This window comes from Salvelinus sp. IW2-2015, linkage group LG18 (assembly GCF_002910315.2).
Source record: "Salvelinus sp. IW2-2015 linkage group LG18, ASM291031v2, whole genome shotgun sequence".
Lineage (NCBI taxonomy): Eukaryota > Metazoa > Chordata > Actinopteri > Salmoniformes > Salmonidae > Salvelinus > Salvelinus sp. IW2-2015.
The window spans coordinates 16,448,863-16,475,663 of NC_036858.1; the positions used below are offsets into that span (position 1 = coordinate 16,448,863).

Consider the following 26,801-nt stretch of genomic DNA (forward strand, 5'->3'; position numbering starts at 1 on the left):
AACATTTGATCTCCTTACAGTTTTCTGATTCCGAAACTAGAATCTGTAACAAACCGAGTGGACTGAGTTTGGAAGAGTTTGCCAAAGTAAAAAAGGCGTTAAGGAGTGCATGGGCGAATTGAGTTGTTGTACACGTGCACTTTACATAGTAGGCGTTCCCTAATGGAAATATGCAAATAAATGCTAGAACACGCCAATAGGATCTCACCTCTCGTGTTTGTCTCTGCCCACCTTCTTGCTTGTTCGGCCAACTAGGATTCATTTTCTGCCATTGGAAACGACAGGCTCTGGTCTATCTTTAAAAAAATCTTTGATGATAGTCTGCCATTAACTCTCGAAGAAGAACATTGCGCCAACGGGGGTATATTCACAAGACATGGTGGTGCAGCTAGAGGTCGTATACAAGGTAAGACTGAGAAACTTTTTTATTTAAATATTAACGCTAGCTAATATTGTGTTGGCTTGTACCACGACGTTGATTAAACGGTTCGGTGCGGTTGCCTGCGGGTTTCTGTATAGTCGTTCTAGCCATTATGCTAGCTAGCTAAACTAACGGTAGCTAGCTAGCCTGAGTGAATGGTGTGAATTAGGTTGACCATTGAATGAAATAGCGTCATAGTACTAGCTTATGTTAGCTTAACGTCAACTGGTTTTGTCTAGAAGGTTACAGATTTTGTCAAAATTGACTTTAATAACCGGTTTAGGAGGATTTCCATGCACTATCGGCTGCCTAGGCAACTTCTATTTTACGCAGCAGGTTATAATTATTAACGTATTATGTTAGGATCATTAGGATAACAAGGTCAGGAAGAGGGTTAAGTTAGCTCAAATGCAAAAACTATTTTCGACGTAATTTGACAAAAGCTCTATCCCATCTAAACAACCGAGCCAACTGTGATTTGATGACCAGGCAACAATGTGAGCTAGCCTGTGCTGTATAGCTAAACACTGCACCTGTCCTTGCCTATGCAATTTACTCAGCCATGAAGCTACTTCACACGTCACTTTTATGTTCACTATAACAACTTGCGAAATCATTTTTGTTAAGATTTCATTATCATCCCCCACCATGGCATCTGTCTTGTCCGGCTTCATTTGACCTGTTTAGTGAAGATTAACAGGCAGTTTGTGAGTCGGATTAACCTAGTTAGTAGCCACCCACGCATGGATAAGATGTTTTGGCATGCAAACGACCTACTCAGCGTTCCCTTTCTAGGAAGAAAACATTAATGTATGTTCATGAGTCCAATAAGCGATGTGTGCAGTACCTTTCATATGTATGCCTAGCTTGCAAGATGTGTGAAAGGTCAATGTACAACATCTATAATTTTTTATTTGACCTTTTATTTAACTTGGCAAGTCAATTTAGAACAAATTATTATTTTCAATGACTGCCTTGTTCAGGGCAGAACGACAGATTTGTACCATGTCAGCTCAGGGATTTGATCTTGCAACCTTTCGGTTACTAGTCCAACGCTCTAACCACTAGGCTACCTGCCGCCCCATACGTCCTTTCAATTGAAGCATTAATAGGATTAATGATAATAGCTCTCTTAGATTGTTTTGTAAATATTGATGGCCACAGGCAATTCATATGCCTATACCAGGATCAGTGAAGCGTCCATACGTGTTAAGATTTCTATGAGCAAAGTCCCAAACCCCTGTTTGCCCTGCTTTTTTGGGGCAGGCGTAAGTGAAACCAGATTAGTATATATTTTTTTAACAAAAACAAAACACCTTCAAAAATGTTATGAAGCCTGTGTTTGGTGTTATGATGGTAGTCTTACCATCAATAATTTCCTCACCACCCCTGTTCGAACATGGCAGGCCATTGACCTTTGCAAACCCAGCAGAATTCTAGTCACACTTCTGTCATCAATGTGCGGGTCACCTACTACAAGAACACAAAGGGACAATGCAGCAAAGCTCAGTATGTCATTCATTGCTTGCTTGAGCTGGGCAGGAGCATTTTGGCTTAGTTTATGTCCTATTCAGTGATTAGRKSCCCCCCCCCCCCACACACACACATACATACATACTCACACTTACAAACATGCACGCTTGTTGGTGTAGCTATCCATTTATAAAGAGATTCTCTCAGCGTCTGATGGTGACCTAGTTCTAAACTGGAAGGCACTACCCATGGCGTGATTTRCCGATTTAATTACATTAGGAATTCCTCCCCAAGCTATCTGTCCACAAATTAAGTTTTGTGTGTATACTCGTTTTCTTGTTTGTCAATGCACAGTGATTAGCATAAGCCTACCACAGTGAATGTTGAGCTATTATATTGCCCATGGATTTATACTGTAGCCAGGTTCATTTTAGTAATAGGCTTGATGAACTGTAGTAGCCTTTCTGCTTCAGGATCAGAAACGTATTTCAAGCCAATGAATCAGCCTCATTGAAACCGTTTTTATATAGACTTGGCATGAACTGCCAAACATAAGAAATGGAATGATCAGAAGAATAGTCTACATGTCACTCAGCCCGACTGAGACTTGCATTTGACCTACATCAAAAACAGAGGGACAAAGGGACTGACGGAGGGAAAGGAAAAGCGAAGGAAGGGGGGGGGGAGAAAGGTTCACTTGACTTCAATTCCACCTGGTCCCATAGCTTTGTGCCAGACCTACGTTTCTGAATAAGGATAAATCATTGTAAATAGGTTGGTAGCAACTAACCTAATGCTTTTTATACGAATGCTTTCCTTCCATAAAGTTAAGCTTCCGGCTTACGTACAGCAGTAAGGGCTTTTGTGAGGACAAACACTGTTCCGTTGATGACTCAAGCTAAAAGTACTGACGATGGGCTTTTATGATACTGCATCTCATGTCACCCCAAGGTTGGCTTGCTGCTATGTTACAGTGAGTGGGTTCATTTGACTGCAGGACTACAGGGAAAGGCAATAGTACAGAATATGTTGCTCTTTGTTTAGTGCAAAGTTCCTCTTTCCAGACTGCCTGGGCAATGTGATAACAAGAACTTCGGCTACAGATGCGTATCAGATTGGAGGAAATTGTATTCTCATTGTGCGCTGTTGTATTTTCACTGAGCTCACTTGGAATAGACAAACTCCCTTTTTTGCTCAATTTTAGAGGAAAAGACAAGCTAGATTTTCTGTCCATATTTTCTGTTAAACAAAGAGCCATTTTCAAAGTAAACACAACATGGTTCCCAGGGTTTGGGTTAAGTAAATAACATTTTTTGTGCAGCAAGAAAACACATTTATTGCAACGCAGCTGCAAGAGCAATTGTGTTTTGGTGTTAACCTAGGGTTAGGCGATTCCATATCGAAGCAATCGCCTGTTCTCCCCTATTTATGACCTTGGATCAGATGAGACATCCAGCTGAATTTGAACTCAAAGCAGAGTGAAATTTAAAAAAGTCTTATGTTTACCCGTTAGAGAAATYGTTAGAATGTGATTTCTGGACCTGCCATGTGTATTTATTGATTAGATAATGTAATGTCGAGTCATAGGGAAGACCTTGCCCAACAGCAGTAGACTGCCAAGTCATCATCCCAGTATTGTAGAGATTTGGAAGGGGATATTTCAAGGGTCAACAAAGGATATTCTTATTACATTTACATTTACATTTAAGTCATTTAGCAGACGCTCTTATCCAGAGCGACTTACAAATTGGAAAGCTCATACATATTCATCCTGGTCCCCCCGTGGGGAATGAACCCACAACCCTGGCGTTGCAAGCGCCATGCTCTACCAACTGAGCCACACGGGACCATTATTATTATTATGGCTAGTAGGGCATGGAATTGCCAGGGACCTCACGATACTTAGGTGCCGATAGTGCATTTGGAAAGTATTCAGACCCCTTTACTTTTTCCATGTTTTGTTACAGCCTTAGTCTAAAATTGATAAGGGAAAAATAAATGTTATCAATCTACACACAATACCCTATAATGGCAAAGTGAAAGCAGGTTTTTAGAAATGTTTGCAAATGTATTAAAAATGCAAAACAGAACTAGAACTGCCTTATTTAGTTGCTGTCGCTGGCGGTGCAGTTGCCGTACCAAGCGGTGATGCAGCCCGACAGGATGCTCTCACTTGTGCGCCTGTAAAAGTTTTAGGATTTTAGGTGCCACGCCAAATTTCTTCAGCCTCCTGAGGTTGAAGAGGAGCTTTCACCACACTATCTGTGTGGGTGGACCATTTCAGTTTGTTAGTGACTTGTATGCCAAAGAACTTTAAGCTTTCCACCTTCTCCACTGCGGTCCTGTCAATGTGGATAGGGGGTTTCCTGAAGTCCACGATCATCTCCTTTTGCTGATGTTGAGTGAGAAGTTGTTTTCCTGGCACCACACTCCTAGCCCTCACCTCCCTGTAGGCTGTCTCATCATTGTTGGTAATCAAGCCTACTACTGTTGTCGTCTGCAGACTTGATYATTGCGTTGGAGGCGTGCATGGCCACGCAGTCATGGGTGAACAGGGAGTACGGGAGGGTGCTGAGCACTCACCCTTGTGGGACCAGCATCATTGCGAAGGTTAACACACTTAAATGTCTTACTCACGCCGGCCACGGAGAAGGAGAGCCCACAATCCTTGGTAGTGGGCCGTGTCAGTGGCACTGCTATCCTCAAAGCGGGTGAAGAAGTTATTTAGCTTGTCCGGAAGCAAGACGTCCATAATTGTCTGTAGACCCTGCCACATACGTCTCATGTCTGAGCCGTTGATTTGAAACTCCTTTGTCTCTATACTGCCGTTTTGCCTGAGATTGCCTTACGGAGGGAATAAAAACACTGTTTGTATTCGGCCATGATCCCAGTCACTTTACCATGGTAAATGCAGTGGTTCGCYCTTTCAGTTTTGRGCGAATGCTACCATCTATCCATGGTTTCTGGTTAGGGTAGGTTTTAATAGTCAGTTGMTACAACATCTCCTATACACTTCCTGGTAAACCGTATCAGTGTAATCGTCGATATTATTCTTTGAAGCTACCCTGAACATATCCCAGTCCGCGTGATCAAAACAATCTTGAAGCGTGAATTCCGATTGGTCAGACCAGCATTGAATAGTCCTTAGCATGGGTACTTCCTGTTTGAGTTTCTGGTCATATTTGCCGAAAGGAGGGCGTGGGAGGGCCTTGTAGGCATCTTTCAGTTGGAGTAGCAATGGTCGAGTGTACTACAGTCTAGAGATCGACCGATTTTAATCGGAATGCCAAATTTAATTAGGGCCGATTTCAAGTTTTCATTACAATTGGCAATCAGCATTTTTGGACACCGATTATGGCCGATTACATTGCACTCCACGAGGAGACTGCGTGGCAGGCTAACTACCTGTTATGCGAGTGCAGCAAGGAGCCAAGGTAAGTTGCTAGCTAGCATTAAACTTATCTTATAAAAAAACAATCAATGTTGACATAATCACTAGTTAACTACACATGGTTGATGATATTACTKGTTTATRTAGCTTGTCCTGCGTTGCATATAATCGATGCGGTGCCTGTTAATTTATCATTGAATCACAGCCTACTTCGCCAAACGGGTGATTTAACAAGCGCATTCGCGAAAAAAGCACTGTCGTTTCACCAATGTGTACCTAACCATAAACATCAATGCCTTTCTTAAAATCAATACACAAGTATATATATTTTTAAACCTGCATATTTAGTTAATATTGCCTGCTAATATGAATATCATTATAACTAGGGGAAATTGTGTCGCCTCTCTTGTGTTCTGTGCAAGCAGAGTCAGGGTATATGCAGCAGTTTGGGCTGCCTGGCTCATTGCGAGCTGTGTGAAGACCATTTCTTCCTAACAAAGACCGTAATTAATTTGCCAGAATTGTACATAATTATGACAACATTGAAGGTTGTGCAATGTAACAGCAATATTTAGACTTAGGGATGCCACCTGTTAGATAAAATATGGAACYMTTCTGTATTTCACTGAAAGAATAAARGTTTTGTTTCCGGATTTTACCATATTGATGACCTAAGGCWTMTATTTCTGTGTTATTTATAATTAAGTCTATGGTTTGATAGAGCAGTCTGACTAAGCGGTGGTAGGCAGCAGCATGCTCGTAAGCATTCATTCAAACAGCAGTTTCCTGCATTTGCCAGCAGCTCTTCGCTGTGCTTCAAGCATTGCGCTGTTTATGACTTCAAGCCTATCAACTCCCGAGATTAGGTTGGCAATATTAAAGTACCTATTAGAACATCCAATAGTCAAAGGTATATGAAATACAAATGGTATAGAGAGAAATAGTCCTATAATACCTACAACCTAAAACATCTTACCTGGGAATATTGAAGATTCATGTTAAAAGGAACCACCAGCTTTCATATGTTCTGAGCAAGGAACTTAAACGTTAGCTTTGTTACATGGCACATATTGCACTTTTACTTTCTTCTCCAACACTGTCTTTGCATTATTTAAACCAAATTGAACATGTTTCATTATTTATTTGAGACTAAATTGATTTTATTGATGTATTAAGTTAGTGTTCATTCAGTGTTGTTGTAATTGTCATTATTACAAATGTGTTTGTGTGTGTGTATGTGATACAATAATACATAAAAACAAAATACTGCATAGTTTCCCAAGAGCTAGAAGTGAGGCAGCCCTCTCTGTTTGCGCCATTATAAAACATTCTCACGGTTCTATAGATATTGCAATTTGCTCACTGCAGAGAGACGAGTCATGGAGATAAAAGTTCTAAAAAAACATGTTAGTTCACCATTTTAAAAGATGCTTAGTGCTTTTTTTTCTTTTTAGATCGGTTCGATTCTATAAATTATCACAGGTTTCGGTTTAGATAACATTTAACGTTTTAAAAAACATTATGAAATAATGACATTAAATTATTTGTTAGCTTTTTAATGGAAGTTCCAAAGCCCAAAATGGTGAACATTAATTTCACAAAATATTCTATTGTCTCTGTCAGGTCCACATTGGGTATATTTTGCATAGTTTTTATTTGACTTTATTTTCCATTCCTTTAACCCCTAAAAATCTAAGCTGTGGGGAGATTCTACCAAGTTAATGTATGGAATTGATTTAAAACTTCTTAGGGATCAAATCCCGTGAACGGGATCGATTTAACAACATCTGGTGATATGGCAGAGCGCCAAATTCAAATAACATTTTATAACATTTTTACTTTCATACAATCACAAGTGCAATACACCAAATTAAAGCTTTAATTCTTGTTAATCCAGCCACCGTGTCAGATTTCAAAAAGGCTTTACGGCGAACGCAAACCATGCTATTATCTGAGGACAGCACCCCATCAAACAAACACAGACAATCATATTTCATCCCGCCAGGCGCTACACAACTCAGAAATAATGATATAATTCATGCCTTACCTTTGACGAGCTTCTTCTGTTGGCACTCCAATATGTCCCATAAACATCACAAATGGTCCTTTTGTTTGATTAATTCCATCGTTATATATCCAAAATGTCCATTTATTTGACGAGTTTGATCCAGAAAAACACCGGTACCAACTCGCGCAACATGACTACAAAATATCTAATAAGTTACCTGTAATCTTCGTCCAAACATTTCAAACAACTTTCCTAATACAACTTTAGGTATTTTTTTAACATAAATAATCGATAAAATTTAAGACAAACTGCGTTCAATAGCAGATAAAAACAAAGTGGAGCGAGCTTTCAGGTCGCGCGCCCCTAACAAACAGTACACTAGACTCGACCCTCGTTCTGAACAGCCCTACTTCTTCATTACACAAAGGGAAAAACATCAACCAATTTCTAAAGACTGTTGACATCCAGTGGAAGCGATAGGAACTGCAAGCAAGTGCCTTAGATCTGGATCCCCATAGAAAACCCATTGAAAAGAGTGACCTCATAAACAAAACAAAATCCTGGATGGTTTGTCCTTGGGGTTTCGCCTGCCAAATAAGTTCTGTTATACTCAGACATCATTCAAACGGTTTTAGATACTTCAGAGTTTTCTATCCAAATCTACTAATAATATGCAAATCCTAGCTTCTGGGCCTGAGTAGCAGGCAGTTTACGTTGGGCACTCTTTTCATCCGGATGTGAAAATACTGCCCCCTAGCCTAGAGAGGATATTAGCTTTCTTAGACAGCTTAGCAAATATATACATTTATCCCCCTTTTTTTTATGGTACAAAACTGCTGACCTACTTCCATTTTCTAAACTGGTACAGGGTTACCTTCAGATGAGTCGAGAAACACTTGTGGGGGTCGTAGAACAAAACGGGACAGCGTTGTGTTTGACAGTCTTATCTTTCCACAGAGTGGCCCAAACCGTTCGGAGGCTGCAGACGTTTTCGTAAGAAGACCAATTTTTGGAATGTTTCCTAGTCTGACAAACCGCTGGAACTCTGCCGCTTTACACTGCTGATGCGGAAGGCCGACATAGGTGGATGTGGTGGCTTGAGACCTAGCCCATACAAAAAACTAGGGACCTCATGAATTAATATTGCCAACAAACTATTCTAAATTACTACTGATGAATGGAGTTCAGTGTTCGTACGCATAGAAAAAGTGTGATATATCAAACAATCCTACGATTGTCATACGCACACTGGTAGGAGATAACCATTGATAAATACCAATACCTGTGCGGCCTTGACTATTTGCATTGTGAAACGCCCCTAAATATCCATAAATGGTCCATCATTCCTTTAAAATCTGTGGGAATATACAACGGTATACCGTGAAATACAGGTGCTAGTGTCAGATTAGGTACAATCAAAAGGTTTTATTTGGCTTGCTCAGTTGTGGTTTGACCAGTAAAAACATGGCTACAAAGAGAGGCCCATTAGGACAATTCAAGTTGCTTTTACAATGGCAAATATACTTCAAATGAGTAGACAACACTCTCCAATAAGCCATCAATTGTCAACAGCTCCCTCCTGTAGGTGTATAGGCCAACATTGCTGTTCTGCAGAATGAACGAGTTGTGTGTTTTTTGCCCTTCACATAACCCATCACCTGTACATTAAGAGTGGAAGCCTTTTCTGTTCACGTAGTGGAACTAGTTTTGAGATGGTGCTTTTATGGTGATGTGGGTTTCCACCGCTAAGGGCGTGCGTAAAAGTGTATACTTCTCTATCCGAGCCGGAAAGAACGGGCACTATGGATTAGGGTCTTAGTKGTTAATTACTACGTTTCTGCGCTGACCGGGTTGAATATTTGCTTAATGAAAACAACTCCCTTTAGCCCAGCGTCCCACATAGTCCTTGACTTAATTTCTCTCGTGAATTATTTGATTTCTCTACAGGAATGGCATGTTGGGCTCCCAAAAAAACGAACTAAATGGAACCAACGTTGTTTAATAACCAAAACATTTATAAAAGTTAGTGACTCMCTCAGCACTAGAATTTGGAGAACAAGCTATACGATGAAAAATAGTGGCTTTTTGGTGCGGATACAGTCGACTAGCACTAGCTAATGCTACCAAGTATCGATTTTTGCWAATCYATACTTGGAGTCAAAGTATCGATATATGTAACTGTGTTTTTATTTTTTCATCACTAATGGCTAGGCTATATTTAGCAATAAGGCATGCAGGGGTGTGGTACATGGCCAATATACCAAGGCTGTTACTATGTACAGTGCACTGCAGAGTGCCTGGTTACAGCCCTTAATCGTGATATATTGGCCATATATCACAAACCCCTGAGGTGCCTTTATTGATATTATAATCTGGTTAACAACATAATTAGAACAGTAAAAATAAATGTATTGTCGTACTCGTGGTATATGGTCTGATACCACYGCTTTCAGCTAATTCGCATTCAGGGCTCGAACATTATAATAACTTGATGATGGGCCTAGCCTAGATAGTCTATCTTAGTCAGTGTTGTTCAAGAACACAGAGCAGCAGCTCCACATGCGTGCACACAAGCACAACACACACAGCCCTGTGGCTTTGGTGGACCCTGCCTCTGCCATGCCCCTCCATAAATACGGAGTATCYGGACCCTATTCCCGATAGCTAAACAATCAGGCGCAGGTGCTACTTTACACACACACACACACACCCAGGCTCTGGCCCCCGTCGCTGCTTCTCCATTCCTGTTCTCACACACCCCGTGGTGATTGGAGGTCTTTGTCTGGTGTGAGACATGGTCTGTTCTGTTGTATTTTCATCAGATCCAAACTGAATCAATGTCTGCTTGCATTTTTCTCTCGTGGCCCAAACTCAGCAGCTCGRGCCATTAGGCCAAATATATGCTTTGATTGAAACAKAACATGGTGGTTGGTAATTGGCGTGCAGATGCTTTATGGACGTTTAACCGGTAAAACGTGTTCAGCTATCCAGGGATTGGCATTAGTCTGAAAGGCACTTGCCCATCAGACAAGTCAGCAGTATTTTTTGGGGGGGGGTTGCGATAAGTCACTTGCCTGAAAATGTGAAAAATGTTTTCAGTTTTGAGACTCTCCTATTCATTTAAATGAAACCTGGGCGTGAGCATSCCGGCTCCGCGAGAGGCCTGCGCTGCTGTAGCGTAAAATTACCTTCAGGTGTTTGTTTAACATTTCGACACACAGCTCATTCCCGTGATCAAAAGGATGTACAGTGCATTTGGAAAGTATTCAGACCCCTTGACTTTTTCTATATTTTGTTACGTTACAGCCTTATTCTAAAATGGATGTGGTGAAAAKATCCCCCTCAATCTACACACAATAGCCCATAATAACGAAGTAAAAACAGTTTTAATACATTTTTAAAACTCTCATTTACGTAAGTATTCAGACCCTTTACTCAGTACTTTGTTGAAGCACTTTTGGCAGCTATTACAGCCTTGCATATTTTTGGGTATGACACTACAAGCTTGGCACACCTGTATTTGGGGAGTTTCTCCCATTCATCTCTGCAGATCCTCTCAAGCTCTGTCAGGTTAGATGGGGAGCGTCGCTGCACAGCTATTTTCAGGTCTCTCCAGAGATGTTTGATTGGGTGCAAGTCCGGGCTCTGGCTGGGCCACTCAAGGACATTCAAAGGACATTCAAAGATTTGTCCCGAAGCCACTCCTGCGCTGTCTTGGCTGTGTGCTTAGGTTTSTAGTTCTTGTGGAAGGTGAACCTTTGCCCAAGTCTGAGGTCCTGAGTGCTCTGGAGCAGGTTTTCATCAAGGATCTCTCTATCTTGGCTAGTCTCCCAGTCCCTGCCACCAAAAAACATCCCCACAGAAAGATGCTGCCACCACCATGCTCCACCATAGGGATGGTGCCAGGTTTCCTCTAGATGTGACGCTTTGCATTCAGGCCAAAGATTTTAGTCTTGGTTTCATCAGACCAGAAAGTCTTGTTTCTCATCGCCTGAGAGTCCTTTAGGTGCCTTTTGGCAAACTCCAAGCGGGCTGTTGTGTCTTTTACTGAAGAGTGGCTTCCGTCTGGCCACTCTACCATAAAAGGCCTGKTTGGTGGAGTACTGTATAGATGGTTGTCCTTCTGGAAGGTTCTCCCGTCTCTACACAACTCTGGAGCTCTGTCAGACTGACCATCGAGTTCTTGGGCACCTTCCTGACCAAGGCCCTTCTCCCCCGATTGCTCAGGTTGGCTGGGCGGCCAGCTCTAGGAAGAGTCTTGGTGGTTCCAAACTTCCATTTAAGAATGGAGGCCACTGTCTTCTTGGGGACCTTCAATGCTAAAGAAATGTTTTGGTACCCTTCACCAGATGTGCTTCGACACAATCRTGTCTTGGAGCTCTACGGACAATTCCTTCAACCTCATGCCATGGTGTTTCTCTGACATGCACTGTCAAGTMTGTGACCTTGTATAGACAGGTGTGTGCCTTTCCAAATCATGTCCAATGAATTGATTTTAACCACAGGTAGACTCCAATTTGTGCAATCTCAATTTCTAGTCCTATAGCAAAGGGTCTGAATATTTATGTCAAAGTATTTCTGTTTTAATTGAATACATTTCTTAACCTGTTTTCGTTTTGTCTTTATGGGGTATTGTCTGTAGATTTGAGGATTATTTTTTAAATCCTTTTTAGAATAAGGCTGTAACGTAACAAGATGGAAAAAGTGAAGGTGTCTGAATACTTCGAATGCCTAGGCCTGGTTGATAGTGCTCTGCTCACACTGACAAAGTTGTGCTTCAGCGTAGCAGGTAAAATAAAACATTTAAACAGTGTAGCACCTATGTAAGGCTATTAGATGTTTTTTTTTGAAATCCTTAACTGGTCGACCACAGAGCAGGCTCAACCCGGCTACCTTAAATGCCATACATTTTCCATCTTTCACTTAAACTTTAAGGATGGGCTAGGTATACTGGAATTCTTTGCAGTTTTTAATTTGAGGTGTCTTGGGTGGACGGGGCGGTTCGGTCTGGTGGCACACTTCTGCCTCAAATATCCCTCTGAGATGGTGTGAACACTCCAAATGCCCTGTTTTCCCCTCGACTCAACCAGCCAGCTCGGTTGTGCTTACTAGGGCTGGGACGATACCAGTATCATCATTTTTTTTTCTCACATGGCAAAAAAGAACAAAGCAAACCTAAACTCTTTGGTCCTTTAAAATTCTGCTGTATGTAAAATATTGTATGCTATAGCTTGGAYAGTAAATTTGACTCAAGGCAACGTGCGCGGTTATGTGAATGTATGAATCTATAGAGGTTAACTTATTAGTTTATCTGTGTGTATTTTTACGTGTGTGTGGGTCTGCGTGTATTTGTGTCTGCGTCATTTGGGGTGGGGGGGGGTGTGTGTGTGTTCAGTGGCCAGAGCCTGGGTAGCCTATAACCTGACACCGAAGGGGGAAAAGGCTCTCGCCCACAGGTCAGCAAATTGGTTTCTGGTGGTAATACATACGTAGGTCATGAAGGACGTGAAGGAAAGAACTCGGGCTGGGAAAAAAATATCTCCACTCTTTTTGCCACGTGCCAGTGGTGATGCCCCATGATCTATTTTGAGTAGCTGGAGAGGTCACTCACACCCCCAATTCTGTCATTCCCAGTCCCAACTGTAGGGCCCTATAAAATCTACGACGCAGACGGAATCGCAGAAATCGGACAATAAAACGGAATTCAACAATTATATTTAAAAAACTTAGCAGGAAATCAATTAAATGTATTCAACTTATTTGCATTTATTTGCCCAAGTTTATCATACGACATGAACAGAATGCATCAGTGACTTGTATTTCCTGCAACTTTCTGAAGAGGCAATGACACAGGAACGRCCGTCATTAAATTGCGCAGCTAGCAGGGGACGGTTTTCTGGACCACACATGATCATGGCAGAGTTTGAAACAAATCCCCACTGGATTGAGACAAAATGTAATGATATAATTCTGCCAGGGGGGGCATAAGTCAACATTGAATTGAGGAGGTTTTTGGGACAGCCTTTCCYTCTACCATTATCATCGCGCAACGCACACATACAGTGTGCTACACTCTGAAATTGACATTTTTAATTTGACACAACCCAAATTCTATCATCTGTCACCCCAGTCCAAACCCCCTCAATTGTTTGGCCTGCTCTGTTAGGTATGTAAGCGCCGTATGGCTTGGAGCTCGGTCATGGCTGTGGGGACCTCTATTGATGGCATTTGTGTTGATCTGTGATTGTCTCTCTCGATCCCGCAGATTCCTAGCTGGTGTGTGATATAAAGGGAGGAGATGGAAGTGGCCGTCACGATTGGGCCAGACAGCCTGCTCCAGGTCAATGGAGCCGACCAGGGAGGCAGCCGCTGGAAGCAGCCTAACGATGACTCAGTAAGATGGGATTGAACGATGACGTAGTGATGTGGTTCCCCTTGTTTTGTTTTTTTTAGTTGCTGGGATTTTTATTTTAGGTGGGTTGGCGCTAATTTAGGGAGGACTGTCTTGCTCAGTAATGGTAGAGGAAACACTAAGAAAGACTTGACCACTGATAGTGAGGAGAATTGGTGTTGGTTGAGAARTTTAGTGTGGGTGTGAAAGACCAACACGGTGCAAAAATCTATCTATTTCCTATATGGGATTCTTTTGTGTTTTGAACAATGGCGCAAACTGAAGTGTCTYTGTCCAGGACCGCAGTTCCAGTCCGTCTGTCCTGCGCTGTGTGACCAGCACGTGGAAGGAGGGCTTGCTGAACAGAAAGAGGCCATTCGTGGGCCGCTGCTGCCATTCTTGCACGCCGCAAAGTCAGGTGAGCCGAGCCGTGGTCTAGTTTACTCCAGTCTAGCCGTTGGGTTACTCAAACCCCAGCCTGGTGATCCCAAGTATTGCTTGGTTGTGTTCATTAGGGCAGGATGTTTTGTGATGGGAAAAGAGTCATTTCAGGTTTTCTTCTGTTTGGTGCCTACATATTCATTACACCAAACAGAAGAAAAAGACTGAAACAGGAAGGGACTAATTAATTCCACCTGGAGGACGGAAAAAGTATTCCACTGAATAGATTCTATGGATGATTCTCCCRTATCTGCTCCATCCTCCATTTTAGGTAGAACCACTGTTGGTGATATTTGATTTCTTAGAACCCCAGAGCATTAACTTATGCATACGTTTCTGTGTCCCAYCTTGCAATAGATTTACCTGACAGAGCTCCTCTGTTTTCTTCCAGGCGAGACTCTTCAACTCGAGCATTCCTTCTCTAGGACTGCGCAACGTGATTTACATCAATGAGACACACACCAGGTAAGCCCACCACAGCACTTAAGTCATTGGTCGGAGAGCCCATAGTGATCMTCTCTCTTTAATAGACCTTTTTCACGTGGCTGTGTGTTCAAACGCTGTTCAACATGTTGTGCCGACATTCAACGTATTTCAAGGGCGCAGGTTTGAAACCTGGTACAGTGTAGTAGATATGCTGGCCCCGTACTGTACTTCAAACGACATGTACTCACCACTTGTCTATGAAGCTCAGGGTGTCCCTGTGAAACAGTGGAAACCTAAAGGATGAATAATTGACTGTCAACGGACACCAGCCACTCCTATCCGGTGACTGAGCTCAGTGGTCCCAAAGTCGGCGATTTGTGCCTTACAAAACAACAGGACAAATGCATATATGTTCATGTCAACAAAACACTATCTTGTACATTTGACAAGATGAGTCTTATGACAGGTGGATTTTGGTGGTGGTAGGGTTGTAAAATGACTAAGTAGAAATTGCTCTTTTTAAAAAATAATGACAAGTGTTTCACTAACCATATTACTGTACAAGCTAATATAAACATTTAAATTCCACCCAAGTTGCTCCTGTGCTTTGGTGGACTACAGCTGTAACAATGTAATAATTTTTTACATTTGTTTCTGTAAGGCCACGGTAACTATGTTAATAGTATATACTTGTGATTGGGTGCACTCTGACTGTTGTGGTTACCTTGTATGTGACGAGTATTCCCTGTGGTCTTGCAGACATCGGGGCTGGCTGGCCCGCAGGCTCAGCTATGTGCTGTTTGTTCTGGAGAGGGACGTCCAGAAGGACATGTTCGCCCGCAACGTGGTGGACAATGTACTCAACAACAGCAGGTATCACAGAGAGACACAGAGGGAGGGAAGGCTGAAGGGAACCKGCAGGGATTTGGAAGAAGAGACAATGATGTACCATGATTATTCAGTAAATTACTTCATCTCCTTTTGAACTGACTTCATAGACTTGAAGACAAACCAGCCCTTGGTTTCATCTCTAATGTATTTATATCAGAGGTCGTGAAGTGACGGAAAGGAGATCATGTATTGGTTCACAGCCAAAGAAACAAAGCAGACAACTCTCATGAGTTTAGCAGTGCGTTTGTAACAGTAATTTCCCATGAACYGTACCCTTGAAACTGTCATAACCTGAGCATAGCTCCCTAGAAACTCTAAGTATAATGCCTTTCAAACCTCCATTAGCTTTTGATTTTCCAGTAGAAGAAGAATCAGAAGAATGCTTGTCTCTGACAGTACTTTTCTGTCCCAGGGTGGAGAGTGCAATTGTGGAGGTGGCCACTGAGTTGGATCCTGCGGCCACCGAGGCTGGGGTGGAACATAAAGCGGTCAGCAAGGTGAGGCGGAAAGCCAGAGGGTTCCTGCAAGAGATGGTGGCCAACATCTCACCAGCCTTCATCAGGTACAGCACCTTTCAGCGAGTCCTCTACTCTCAAATCACTTAATGTAATGTTCTTTGGCGCTGGCAGGMTTCCCACCGGCCTTTTGAAATAATTGAAAATGGGCGATGTTGAGGAATCACAATGTCCTTGATAAGTCTGTGAAAATGTGTGGTTATTTTCAAACAAATATATGGTTTTGTCTATGGATATTAACACAGATTTGTATCAATCCTCAAATGCTAGTTCTAATCKATGTAAGCAGTGCTCAAATGAGGAAGACCAAAGCATGCCGTTTTGTCCCCGTTACAACGAAAGTTGCTCAACTAAAAAAAKAAAAKAAAAAACACCACTGGCAGTGACAATGCCACTGAAGGAGCCATACCTGTACATTTTTGTCTTTCAGGTTGACGGGATGGGCGCTTCTCAAGCTCTTCAATGGCTTCTTCTGGAGCATCCAGATCCACAAAGGCCAGCTGGAGATGGTGAAGAAAGCTGCTACMGAGGTTAGAATCACCGCTAACACTTTATACTGCTGGCATGATACTGTTGCGCCAGCGTGAAGAATGTCTTCATGTTTTAGAATATGTAAATAACTTTATGATAGTTTAACATTTTATGCATAATCTGTAACATTTGTCATTGAGTTGTTTACCTCAAATGTTGGCGTGTGTTGACTGTATGGTTCATGGAATTATATAAATGTCTTGCTTCATTAAACCATATAAACCTTAGAAAGGGTCTCATGATTGACCAGGACTGTCTACCCCYGGGACAGAGCTTCTGCAATGTTACCTTGTTGATTGTTGATAAAGCTACGTCAGTCTTATGTCAAGACAGCTAAACTTAAGATGACGTTTACACAACCTTTACCACCTTGAGCCATCATTGGTTGCCCATATCACTTCCATTGATTGTTAGCTATTGATGGCTAGAGTTAGCTGAGGTTTGTTGTGGCTGTTTTTAAAGAACCAAACCATGGATTATAATGTCTCCTGGCCAATACTGTTGACTACTTCCAGGGTTAGGAAACGTCTAACATCCTGAACTTACCCTTTTTTATAGGGRGTTCACTCACTGCTCTAGCATGTAGTGAAATATGGGTAAATTCAAGAGGGTGCTACTAAATTAATGTCTAAACCTAGTTTTCTTCAGCCTTTGTCATTATGAATCGCATACAAATAATCAATAGATTGTTCTCTACAATAGTACAACCTTTAATGTGCTTGTACTTAATAGTGTTGATTAAATAATAATGTCAGTTTGTTGTGACCGTTGCTCGTTGAGATRGCCCTACTCTTGGTTGTATTTCTTCCATATTTCAGCATTGGGAGGTGGTAACATTAGGCGATGTTATCTTGACACCCATGTCATTATAATCTCCAGACCCGTGGATTTCTATTCCTTTAACCCCAGTCAATCAATGTTGAGGGGCTGTTTCTATGGCAATTTTAAAGGGGAGGCCTCACAAAATTCAAAATGCAAACTGGAACAGATTTATTTATTTTTTTTCGGGGAGGGTATATATGGAAATTCAGTCTGTTCGCTTTATACTGAACAAAAATATAAACGCAAGATTTTGCTGAGTTACAGTTCATATAAGGAAATTCAGCCAATATAAATTAATTAATGAAGGCCCAAATGACTGGGCATAGGCCCACCCACTTGGGAGCTAGCCCAGCCAATCAGAATGAGTTTTGCCACAAAGGGCTTTATTACAGACAGTAATACTCCTCATCAACCCCCCCCCCCCTCGCCTCAGACGATCCCACAGGTGAAGAAGCCGCATGTGGAGGTCCTGGCTGGCGTGGTTACACGTTGTGAGGCCGGTTGGGCGTACTGCCAAATTCTCTAAAATGACAGAGGTGGCTTATGGTAGAGAAATGAACCCTGAATTCTCTTGCAAAACTTGAGATGTGGCATTGTGATAAAACTGCACATTTTAGTGGCTTTTATTACCCCCAGCACACACTGTGTAATGATAATGCAGTTTTATCAGCTTCTGTATGCCACACCTGTCAGGTGGATGGATTTACTCGACAAATGCAAAAATCCCCACTAATAGGGATCTAAATACATTTTTGCACAAAATTTGAAAAAATATGCTTTCTTTGCAGATGGAAAATGTCTGGGATCTTTTATTTCAGCTCATTAGTTTTATTATTTTGTGTGTATGAACAATGCATAAGGAAAGTATTCAAACCTTGACTTTTCCACATTTGTTACATTACAGCCGTTCTAAAATGTATTAAGTGTTTTTTTTCCCTTGTAAATCTACACAGCAAGCCCCGTAATGACAAAGCAAAAACAGGTTTTTAGAAATGTTTGCAAATTTATGAAACAACAAAAACAGGTATCACGTTTACATAGGTATTCAGACCCTTTACTCAGTACTTTYTTGAAGCATCTTTGGCAGCGATTACCGCCTCGAGTCTTCTTGGGTATGACACTAAAAACTTGGCACACCTGTATTTGGGGAGTTTATCCCTGTCTTCTGTGCAGATCCTCTCAAGCTCTGTCAGGTTGGATGGAGAGCGTCGCTGCACAGCTATTTTCAGGTCTRTCCAGAGATGTTAGATCTGGCTCAAGTCCGGGCTCTGGCTGGGCCACAAGGACATTCAGAGACTTGTCCCGAAGCCACTCCTGCGTTGTCTTGGCTGTGTGCTTAGGGTTGTTGTTCTGTTGGAAGGTGAACCTTCGCCCAAGTCTGAGGTTCTGACTGCTCTGGAGCAGATATTCATCAAGTATCGTTCTGTACTTTGCTCCATCCATCTTTCCCATCTTTCCCTGACTAGTCTCCCAGTCCCTGCTGCTGAAAAARATCCCCACAGCAAGATGCTGCCACCARCATGCTTCACTGTAGGGATGGTGCCAMGTTTCCTCCAGGCGTGACTCTTGGTTTCATCYGACCAGAGAATTTTGTTTCTCATAGTCTGAGTCTACAGCTGCCTGTTGGCTTCTGTCTGGCCACTCTACCATAAAGGCCTGATTGGTGGAGTGCTGCAGAGATGGTTGTCCTTCTGGAAGGTTATCCRGTCTCCACAGAGGAGSTCTGTCAGTGATCCATAGGTTCTTGGTCACCTCCCTGACCAAGGCCCTTCTCCCCTGATTGCTCAGTTTGGCTGGGCGGCCAGCTCTKGGAAGTCTTGGTGGTGCCAAATTTKTTCCATTTAAGAATGATGGAGGCCACTGTGTTCTTGGGGACCTTCAATGCTGCAGAAWGTGTTGGTACCCTTCCCCAGYTCTCTGCCTCGACACAATCCTGTCTATGAGCTCTACGGACAATTCCTTTGTCATGACTTGGTTTTTGCTCTGACATGCACTGTCAACTGTGGGACCTTATATAGACAGGTGTGTGCCTTTCCAAATCATATCRAATCAATTGAATTGACCACAGGTGGACTCCAAGTAGAAACATCTCAAGGATGATAGATGGATACAGGATGTACCTGAGTTCAATTTCTTGTCTCATAGTAAAGGGTCTGAATACTTTTGTAAATAAGGTATTTTTGTTTTTAATAAATTAGCAAACATTTCTATAAACTTTTTTTTTCTTTTCGTTTTGTCATTATAGGGTATTGTCTGTAGATTGAGAAATGTATTTAATAAATTTTAGAATAAGGCTGTAACATAACAAAATGTGGGGGAACTGTATATAACTACACTGTATATATGGTAGAGACCCAGGGTCTGGACTACTGTTTTTCAGATGCAGTTCTCTATTGAATAAAATAATCAATTTTATGGGTGAACACCATGCTCTTTAACCATGGCCTAAATTGTGTGGGGGTTTTTCCTTCTGTGTTTTGCAGTACAACGCTCCCCTTGTCTTCCTGCCCGTGCACAAGTCTCACATCGACTACCTGCTCATCACCTTTATCCTCTTCTGCCACAACATCAAGGCTCCCCACATCGCTGCCGGCAACAACCTCAACATCCCCATATTCAGGTGAGCCAACTGGAAGAAGACCCATCTAGATGCTGATCTAGATCGGTTTTGCTGAGCTTGGTCCGCCCCGTCCCAGTCCCCTTCGCCTAATGATTTGGGACGGGTAAACTGATCCTAGATCTGTGCCTAACTGTCTAGCACTACCTGGTGAAAGCTGATCTCAGGTCTGATAATGAATGAGGTTAAAATCAAGGTAGGATAAAACTGAACCTAGATCTGCACTTGGAAGAAAATGTATTTCAAGTCACCTGTGCAATGTGGGAGTTATTGAGCCTAGCCATTAGAGTTGTTTTGAAATATGCCATCCAGATACGGGATTGGTTTAGTTTTCTTATTAGACTGTATTGTTTCAGTGAYCGACTGGGCTTGCTTGTTTTTTTCAGCACATTGATACGTAAACTGGGAGGATTCTTCATTCGGCGAAAACTTGACGAGACGCCAGACGGAAAGAAGGATGTCTTGTACAGATCTCTATTATATGTAGTAAGTCTACAGAGGATAATGGTATCCCCTTTACGGTACTTATTAGCCTGACAGCGCACTATGTGTCTGTCCATGAGGTAAAAGGAATCTGTGCGTGTGTGTCCATCTGCCTTAGTGTAAAGTGCCTCTGGGGCTCTGCTAATGGCTTTAGTCTTACACCATGTTTGGTGAAATGTGGATATGCTGGCTAAACTGGCACTAGCTGTGTCTCCCTTGTGACATTTGAGGGATTTATTTTAACAAACCTAACGCAATCGTAGCGCAGCCGTACAGCGCTGTCAAATGGTTGTCGGAAATATTTCTGCTATTATCACAGCGGGAATCATGGGCGCAATAGCTGGCAGTGACGCGAAAGGTCGATTTTGATGAATGAATAAATAAATTGTAGGTGTGAAGGGCTTGACCACTCACTGGACAATAAATGTTTTCCGAGGCTAAATACTGCATGCGATTTGTCTCAAGTTGTGTAGGTTATTGAGGGTCTTTGTTATCATCAACTCTAATTCGACTGGAGGGCACGGAATGTTCTCGACCTAGGACATGGATTGATACTGTTTATTAAATGGCATACAGTAACGAATAATAATAACAGTGAAATGCATCCAGATTTGCTTAATATGGTTGGCGTGTTTGCAGTCCACAATGTTCTAGTTGGCTTCAACATGTAGTAGGGCTGGGCCATATGGCCTAAAAATCATCTCCATTGTCTTTAACTTACGCTGTGTATCGTTTAAAAAAAATAAGCATTGTTGCACAATTTAAAGATCAATACACTGTATTCCAAAGAGCCAGGAATGATATAATTAGCCTAGGTATACTTTTACAATTTATTTTAAGCCTTCCACAACCATAAGACCCACTAATAATTTTATTTTTTAGTGTAACCTGCTTTTTTGCAATAGTCATTGATTTGGCTTTCAAGTCTATGAAAAGGCAATTTTTGTTACAAATTTAACCAGAACCATGCACAATGCACCTCCACCAATAATGACTAACTTCTTGTAGCAGGTATTATAGAAAATGAACACGGGTCTCTCAAGCACAAGCCCCACGTGCTAGTGAGTAGCCAGCTGATCTTTATATTTTAAGTCCCACCAATTTGGATTTATTTGCTTTGCTAACAAGGTAGAACAGTTGAACTGTTATGAATACACCCTCCTGTCCATCTCCAACTGTTGGACAACACAACCTGTTAACTTATTTAGATATTGTAATCAAGTGGCCTACCTGGATAAGGAGATACATATTTCTCAGAATGATAATGATTTACAAAATCCTTATGAGTGTGTATTTTTATGCTCATTGCACATTTTTGTAAACCAGACTAGACAGCTAGCACAAGTCTGTGGCTAAAATCTTGATTTTTGCGATACGGGTATTTGGAACATCGAGCTAAAATATACATTCAAATGTATCGAATTAATTCAATACATCGCCCAGCCCTAACATGTAAGCCTAAATAGCTTTACGTATCACATTGACATTTCTCCAGAGCTATTTTTTTATTTTTATTAGGCTCCTATAAATTGTATGTGCGAGTCACAAGATAAATTTGCCGTTGATATGGCTATATGGGACTGAATAATTGTAAATATGTTGGCGGACCTTGTATTTGTTAATTGGAAGAGACATGCTCTTTAAAAATGGGGATGGATACTTGAACACGTGAAACGAAGTATGGAGGTACTGTACCAGTCAAGTTTGGACACATACTCATTCCAGGGTTTTTCTTTATTTTTACTATTTTCTACATCGTAGAATAATAGTGAAGACATCAAAACTATGAAATAATACACATGGAATCATGTAGTAACCAAAAGTGTTTAAAAATAATAAAAATTATATATACACTGCTTAAAAAAATAAAGGGAACACTTTGTAACTCCAAGTCAATCACACTTTTGTCAAATCAAACTGTCCACTTAGGAAGCAACACTGATTGACAATAAATTTCACATGCTGTTGTNCTCATGAGGACCGCCACAGGAAAGGAAGACCCAGAGTTACCTCTGCTGCAGAGGTTCATTAGAGTTGCCAGCCTCAGAAATTGCAGCTCAAATAAARGTTTCACAGAYTTCAAGTAACAGACACATCTCAAAATCAACTGTTCAGAGGAGACTGCGTGAATCAGGCCTTCATGGTCGAATTGCTGAAAAGAAACCACTAATAAAGGATACCAATAAGAAGAGACTTGCTTGGGCCAAAGAAAGACGAGCAATGGACATTAGACCGGTGGAAATCTGTCCTTTGGTCTGATGAATCCAAATTTGAGATTTTTGGTTCCAACCGCTGTGTCTTTGTGAGATGCAGATTAGGTGAATGGATGATCTCTGCATGTGTGGTTCCCACCGTGAACCTTGGAGGAGGTGGTGTGAAGGTGTGGGGCTGCTTTGCTGGTGACACTGTCTGATTTTGAGTTCAAGGCCCACTTAACCAGCATGGCTAGCATTCTGCAATGATACGCCATCCCATCTGGTTTGCGCTTAGTGGGGATATAATTTGTTTTTTTCAACAGGACAATGACCCAAAACACACCTCCAGGATGTGTAAGGGCTATTTGACAAAGAAGGAGAGTGATGGAGTGCTGCATCAGATGACCTGGCCTCCACAATCACCCGACCTCAACCCAATTGAGATGGTTTGGGATGAGTTGGACTGCAGAGTGAAGGAAAAGCAGCCAACAAGTGCTCAGCATGTGTGGGAACTCCTTCAAGACTATTGAAAAAGCATTCTTCATGAAGCTGGTTGAGAGTGTGGAAAGCTGTCAAGGCAAAGGGTGGCTACTTTGAAGAATCTCAAATATAAAATTAATTTGTATTTGTTTAAACTTTTTTGGGGGGTTACTATATGATTCCAAATGTGTTATTTCATAGTTTTGTCTTTACTATTATTCTACAATATAGTAAAAAAAATAAAAACCCTTGAATGAGCAGGCGTGTCCAAATTTTTGACTGGTACTGTACGTGATTAATGCAAAAGCATGAGGGCAAAAACCTCCATAGGCTACTTGGCTAATGCATGGCCAGAATTTTTAAAAGACACACCAACACATTGCTCTTGAATCAGACTTTGTTATAGTAGGGTAGTCTGAGGGCTTGGTTGTTTATCTAATGAACCGGGAGGAAGCAATTGTGCAGGGAAAATAACTGACTAAATACAAGGGCCACTGGCATCATCGCATCTCTTGTTCCGTGATGGGTCTATTTCCCAGCTCTGTCAAATGTCACAGGACTATTTAAAGCCAAAGCATCGCTTCCCTAAAGCTGTAGACCAGTTGGAACACACTGCATTTATTACAGAATGGGGACAAAAGCTCACGCACACCATAACTGTGGTCGGTTGACCGCAGTAGGGGGCTGTTGCATCTCTTGCTTTRGCCGCTGTGTGTTATAGGGACCACCTGCTGGGTGCAGACGAGTGGTGGCTACTTGCACCAATTCAACACACAGAATCGTCAGAATTAACAAATGTCAGCTGGTATTCTGGTTCGATGCACTAGGTTGCGCTTGGCTGTCCATTGTTCTGGTGTGTGTTGTGCGCCCGGGAGTAGAAATGTGCAATTTAGTTCTAGATGAGTAGATTAAACCATTGTAAGCATGTCTCAAAAACAGCTAATTTATCATATTGCTAATATATTTTTCTCCCCTCCCTCTAGTACACAGAGGAGTTGCTGAGGCAGCAGCAGTTCCTGGAGGTCTTCCTGGAGGGCACGCGCTCCCGCAGCGGCAAGCCCTCCCCGGCACGCGCCGGCATGCTCTCCATCGTRGTGGACGCCCTGTGCAACGGCGTCATCCCCGAAGTGATGGTGGTGCCCGTGGGCATCTCCTATGACCGCATCCTCGAGGGCAACTACAACAGTGAGCAGCTGGTACGGACGTGTGTTTGCGGGCGGGGCAGGCAAAGGAGTGTGTGTGCATGATGGGTTCTGTGTGTTGGATTTGTGTTGGCGTATGTTTTGTAGTTGGGGGAATATCTCTGAATACCACCCTAAATGTGTATGTATTTGCTATAAGTATATAACCATAGAGCTATGTGTGAATTATATTTCTGTCTACAACCCTCAGGGGAAGCCGAAGAAGAATGAGAGTCTGTGGGGTGTCGCGTGCGGAGTGTTACGGATGCTGCGGAAGAACTACGGCTGTGTGCGAGTGGACTTCACCCAGCCGTTCTCTCTGAAAGTGAGGACTGAGAGCGAGACCTTAACACAAGCCCCCTCCGTGAAGCTCCTATGTTAACTGGACCTTTGAAAATGTCAACTAGCCTACTTCCTCTTTTAACCTACCAAAAGTCAACTAATTCCCATTGTTAAGTACACCAGAGTCGTGCTAAGGGCAAGATATAGAAAACAATCATTAGCGTTTGTTACTGGATAAGTCCAGGTAGTCCCTACCTGTTTCAGTCCGTCGTCTTTCGTGTGGTGCCTAATGAACACGTCCCAGTCTTATCCGCTCACAGAGGAGATGAAATTCATCTTAAATACTTCCTAAAGAAAGTTATTGTGTAAGTGGGGCAGACTTGTGGAAAGGTTGTTGGAACACTGTGGGTGAAATTTGTCACACGAGTACTAGACCCGGTTTCCAAAAGCATCTTAAGGCTAAATTCATTTTTAGAACCTTCATAGGAGCGTTGATAAATCTCCAAGCTGTTGCTCAAAACCATTGCTACTTAAGTTGCACTGAAACGCTTATTTACCGACTTCCTCAGCCGTTCTACGAGTGGTCTAAGTACAGCATTAGATGCTCCCCCTTTCCATGGCACTTTACACAGAAGATCTCCGCTAAACATGGAATCAAGATGTTTATCTGTCTCTGAACGCTGATAACTTGAAATTGATACAAACGAGGGAAGGGTTGAAAGATGCTTCAAGTGCAAACCGAGGTGACTGCATTTAATAGATAAATACAGTATCGGCTACTTAGACCTATATATTTAAATCATATTGAAATAATACAGTTCATGGTCTACACGGTGTACAAAACATTAGGAACAACTGCTATTTCCATGAGACTGACCAGGTGAAAGCTGTGATCCCTTATTGATATCACTTGTTAAGACAGACATGGATGGACTGAGACATGGATTGTTTGTGTCATTCAGAGGGTGAATGGGCAAAACAAAAGATTAAAGTGCATTTGAACTGGGTAATGTAGTAGGTGCCAGGCGCACAGGTTTGAATGTGTCAAGAACTGCAACYCTGGCGGGTTTATCACGCTCAACATTTTCCTGTGTATCAAGAATCGGCCACCACCCATTCTTGATACAGAATGGTACTGTAACAGTGTATTTTGCTAATTGTAGGCTACGGTGAAATTTTCCTTCAATAGATTTGTGTGCAATGATGTGCCACATCTGTGATTTTAGTGCATTATTATAGCCTAGGGTAAGCGTTAGAATTAGCTGCCTTAATATTTGCAGCCATATACAGTGCCTTCAGAAAGTATTCATACCGCTTGATTTATTCCACATTTTGTTAGTCTGAATTCAAAATGTATTTTTCCTCACCCATCTATATACAATTCCCCATAATGACAGTGAAAATGTTTTGGGGACATCTCCGGGACATCCTGGAGTCATCTCTTCACTATTGACGTTGAGACGGGTGTTTTGCGGGTACTATTTAATGAAGTTGCCAGTTGAGCACTTGTGAGGCGTCTGTTTCTCAAACTAGACACTAATGTGTTTGTCCTCTTGCTCAATTGTGCACCGGGGGCTCCCACTCTTTCTACTTTGGTTAGAGCCAGTTTGCGCTGTTCTGTGACGGGAGTAGGACACAGTATTGTCCCAGATCTTCAGTMTGTTGGCAATTTCTCACATGGAATAGCCTTAATTTCTCAGAACAAGAATAGACTGACGAGCTTCAGAAGAAAGTTCTTTGTTTCTGGCCATTTTGAGCCTGTAATCGAACCCACAAATGCTGARGCTCCAGATACTCAACTAGTCTAAAGAAAGCCAGTTTTATTGCTTCTTTAATCAGGCAACCGTTTTCAGCTGTGCTAACATAATTGCAAAAGGGTTTTCTAATGATCAATTCGCCTTTTTAAAATGATAAACTTGGATTAGRTAACACAACGTGCCATTGGAACACAGGAGTGATGGTTGCTGATAATGGTCGTCTGTACACCTYTGTAGATATTCCATTAAAAATTAGCCGTTTCCAGCTACAATAGTAATTTACAATATAAAAAATGTCTACACTGTATTTCTGATCAATTTGATGTTATTTTAATGGACAAAAGCAACAAAATCTTTCAAAAAACAGGAAATTGARCCCAAACTTTTGAACGGTAGTGTATGTAAATGAAAAACAGATGTCTCATTTTCAATAAATGTGCAAAKAATMMMAAAAACATGTTTTCACTTTGTCATTATGGGGTATTGTGTGTAGATG

At 41.9% G+C, this 26,801-nt stretch overlaps 1 protein-coding gene across 1 annotated transcript in view; it reads left to right on the forward strand.

Annotated features, from left to right (window-relative positions):
- Positions 1 to 276: 276 nt before the first annotated feature.
- Positions 277 to 26,801, forward strand: part of gpam (glycerol-3-phosphate acyltransferase, mitochondrial) — a 39,108-nt gene continuing 12,583 nt past the window's right edge. The window contains exons 1-11 of the mRNA XM_024007861.2: positions 277 to 406; positions 13,559 to 13,687; positions 13,983 to 14,102; positions 14,517 to 14,590; positions 15,311 to 15,424; positions 15,855 to 16,004; positions 16,388 to 16,487; positions 19,794 to 19,930; positions 20,314 to 20,413; positions 24,069 to 24,281; positions 24,478 to 24,591. Coding sequence (XP_023863629.1) covers positions 13,592 to 13,687; positions 13,983 to 14,102; positions 14,517 to 14,590; positions 15,311 to 15,424; positions 15,855 to 16,004; positions 16,388 to 16,487; positions 19,794 to 19,930; positions 20,314 to 20,413; positions 24,069 to 24,281; positions 24,478 to 24,591 — 1,218 coding nt within the window. The 5' untranslated portion in view covers positions 277 to 406; positions 13,559 to 13,591. The remainder of the gene's footprint in view (positions 407 to 13,558; positions 13,688 to 13,982; positions 14,103 to 14,516; positions 14,591 to 15,310; positions 15,425 to 15,854; positions 16,005 to 16,387; positions 16,488 to 19,793; positions 19,931 to 20,313; positions 20,414 to 24,068; positions 24,282 to 24,477; positions 24,592 to 26,801) is intronic.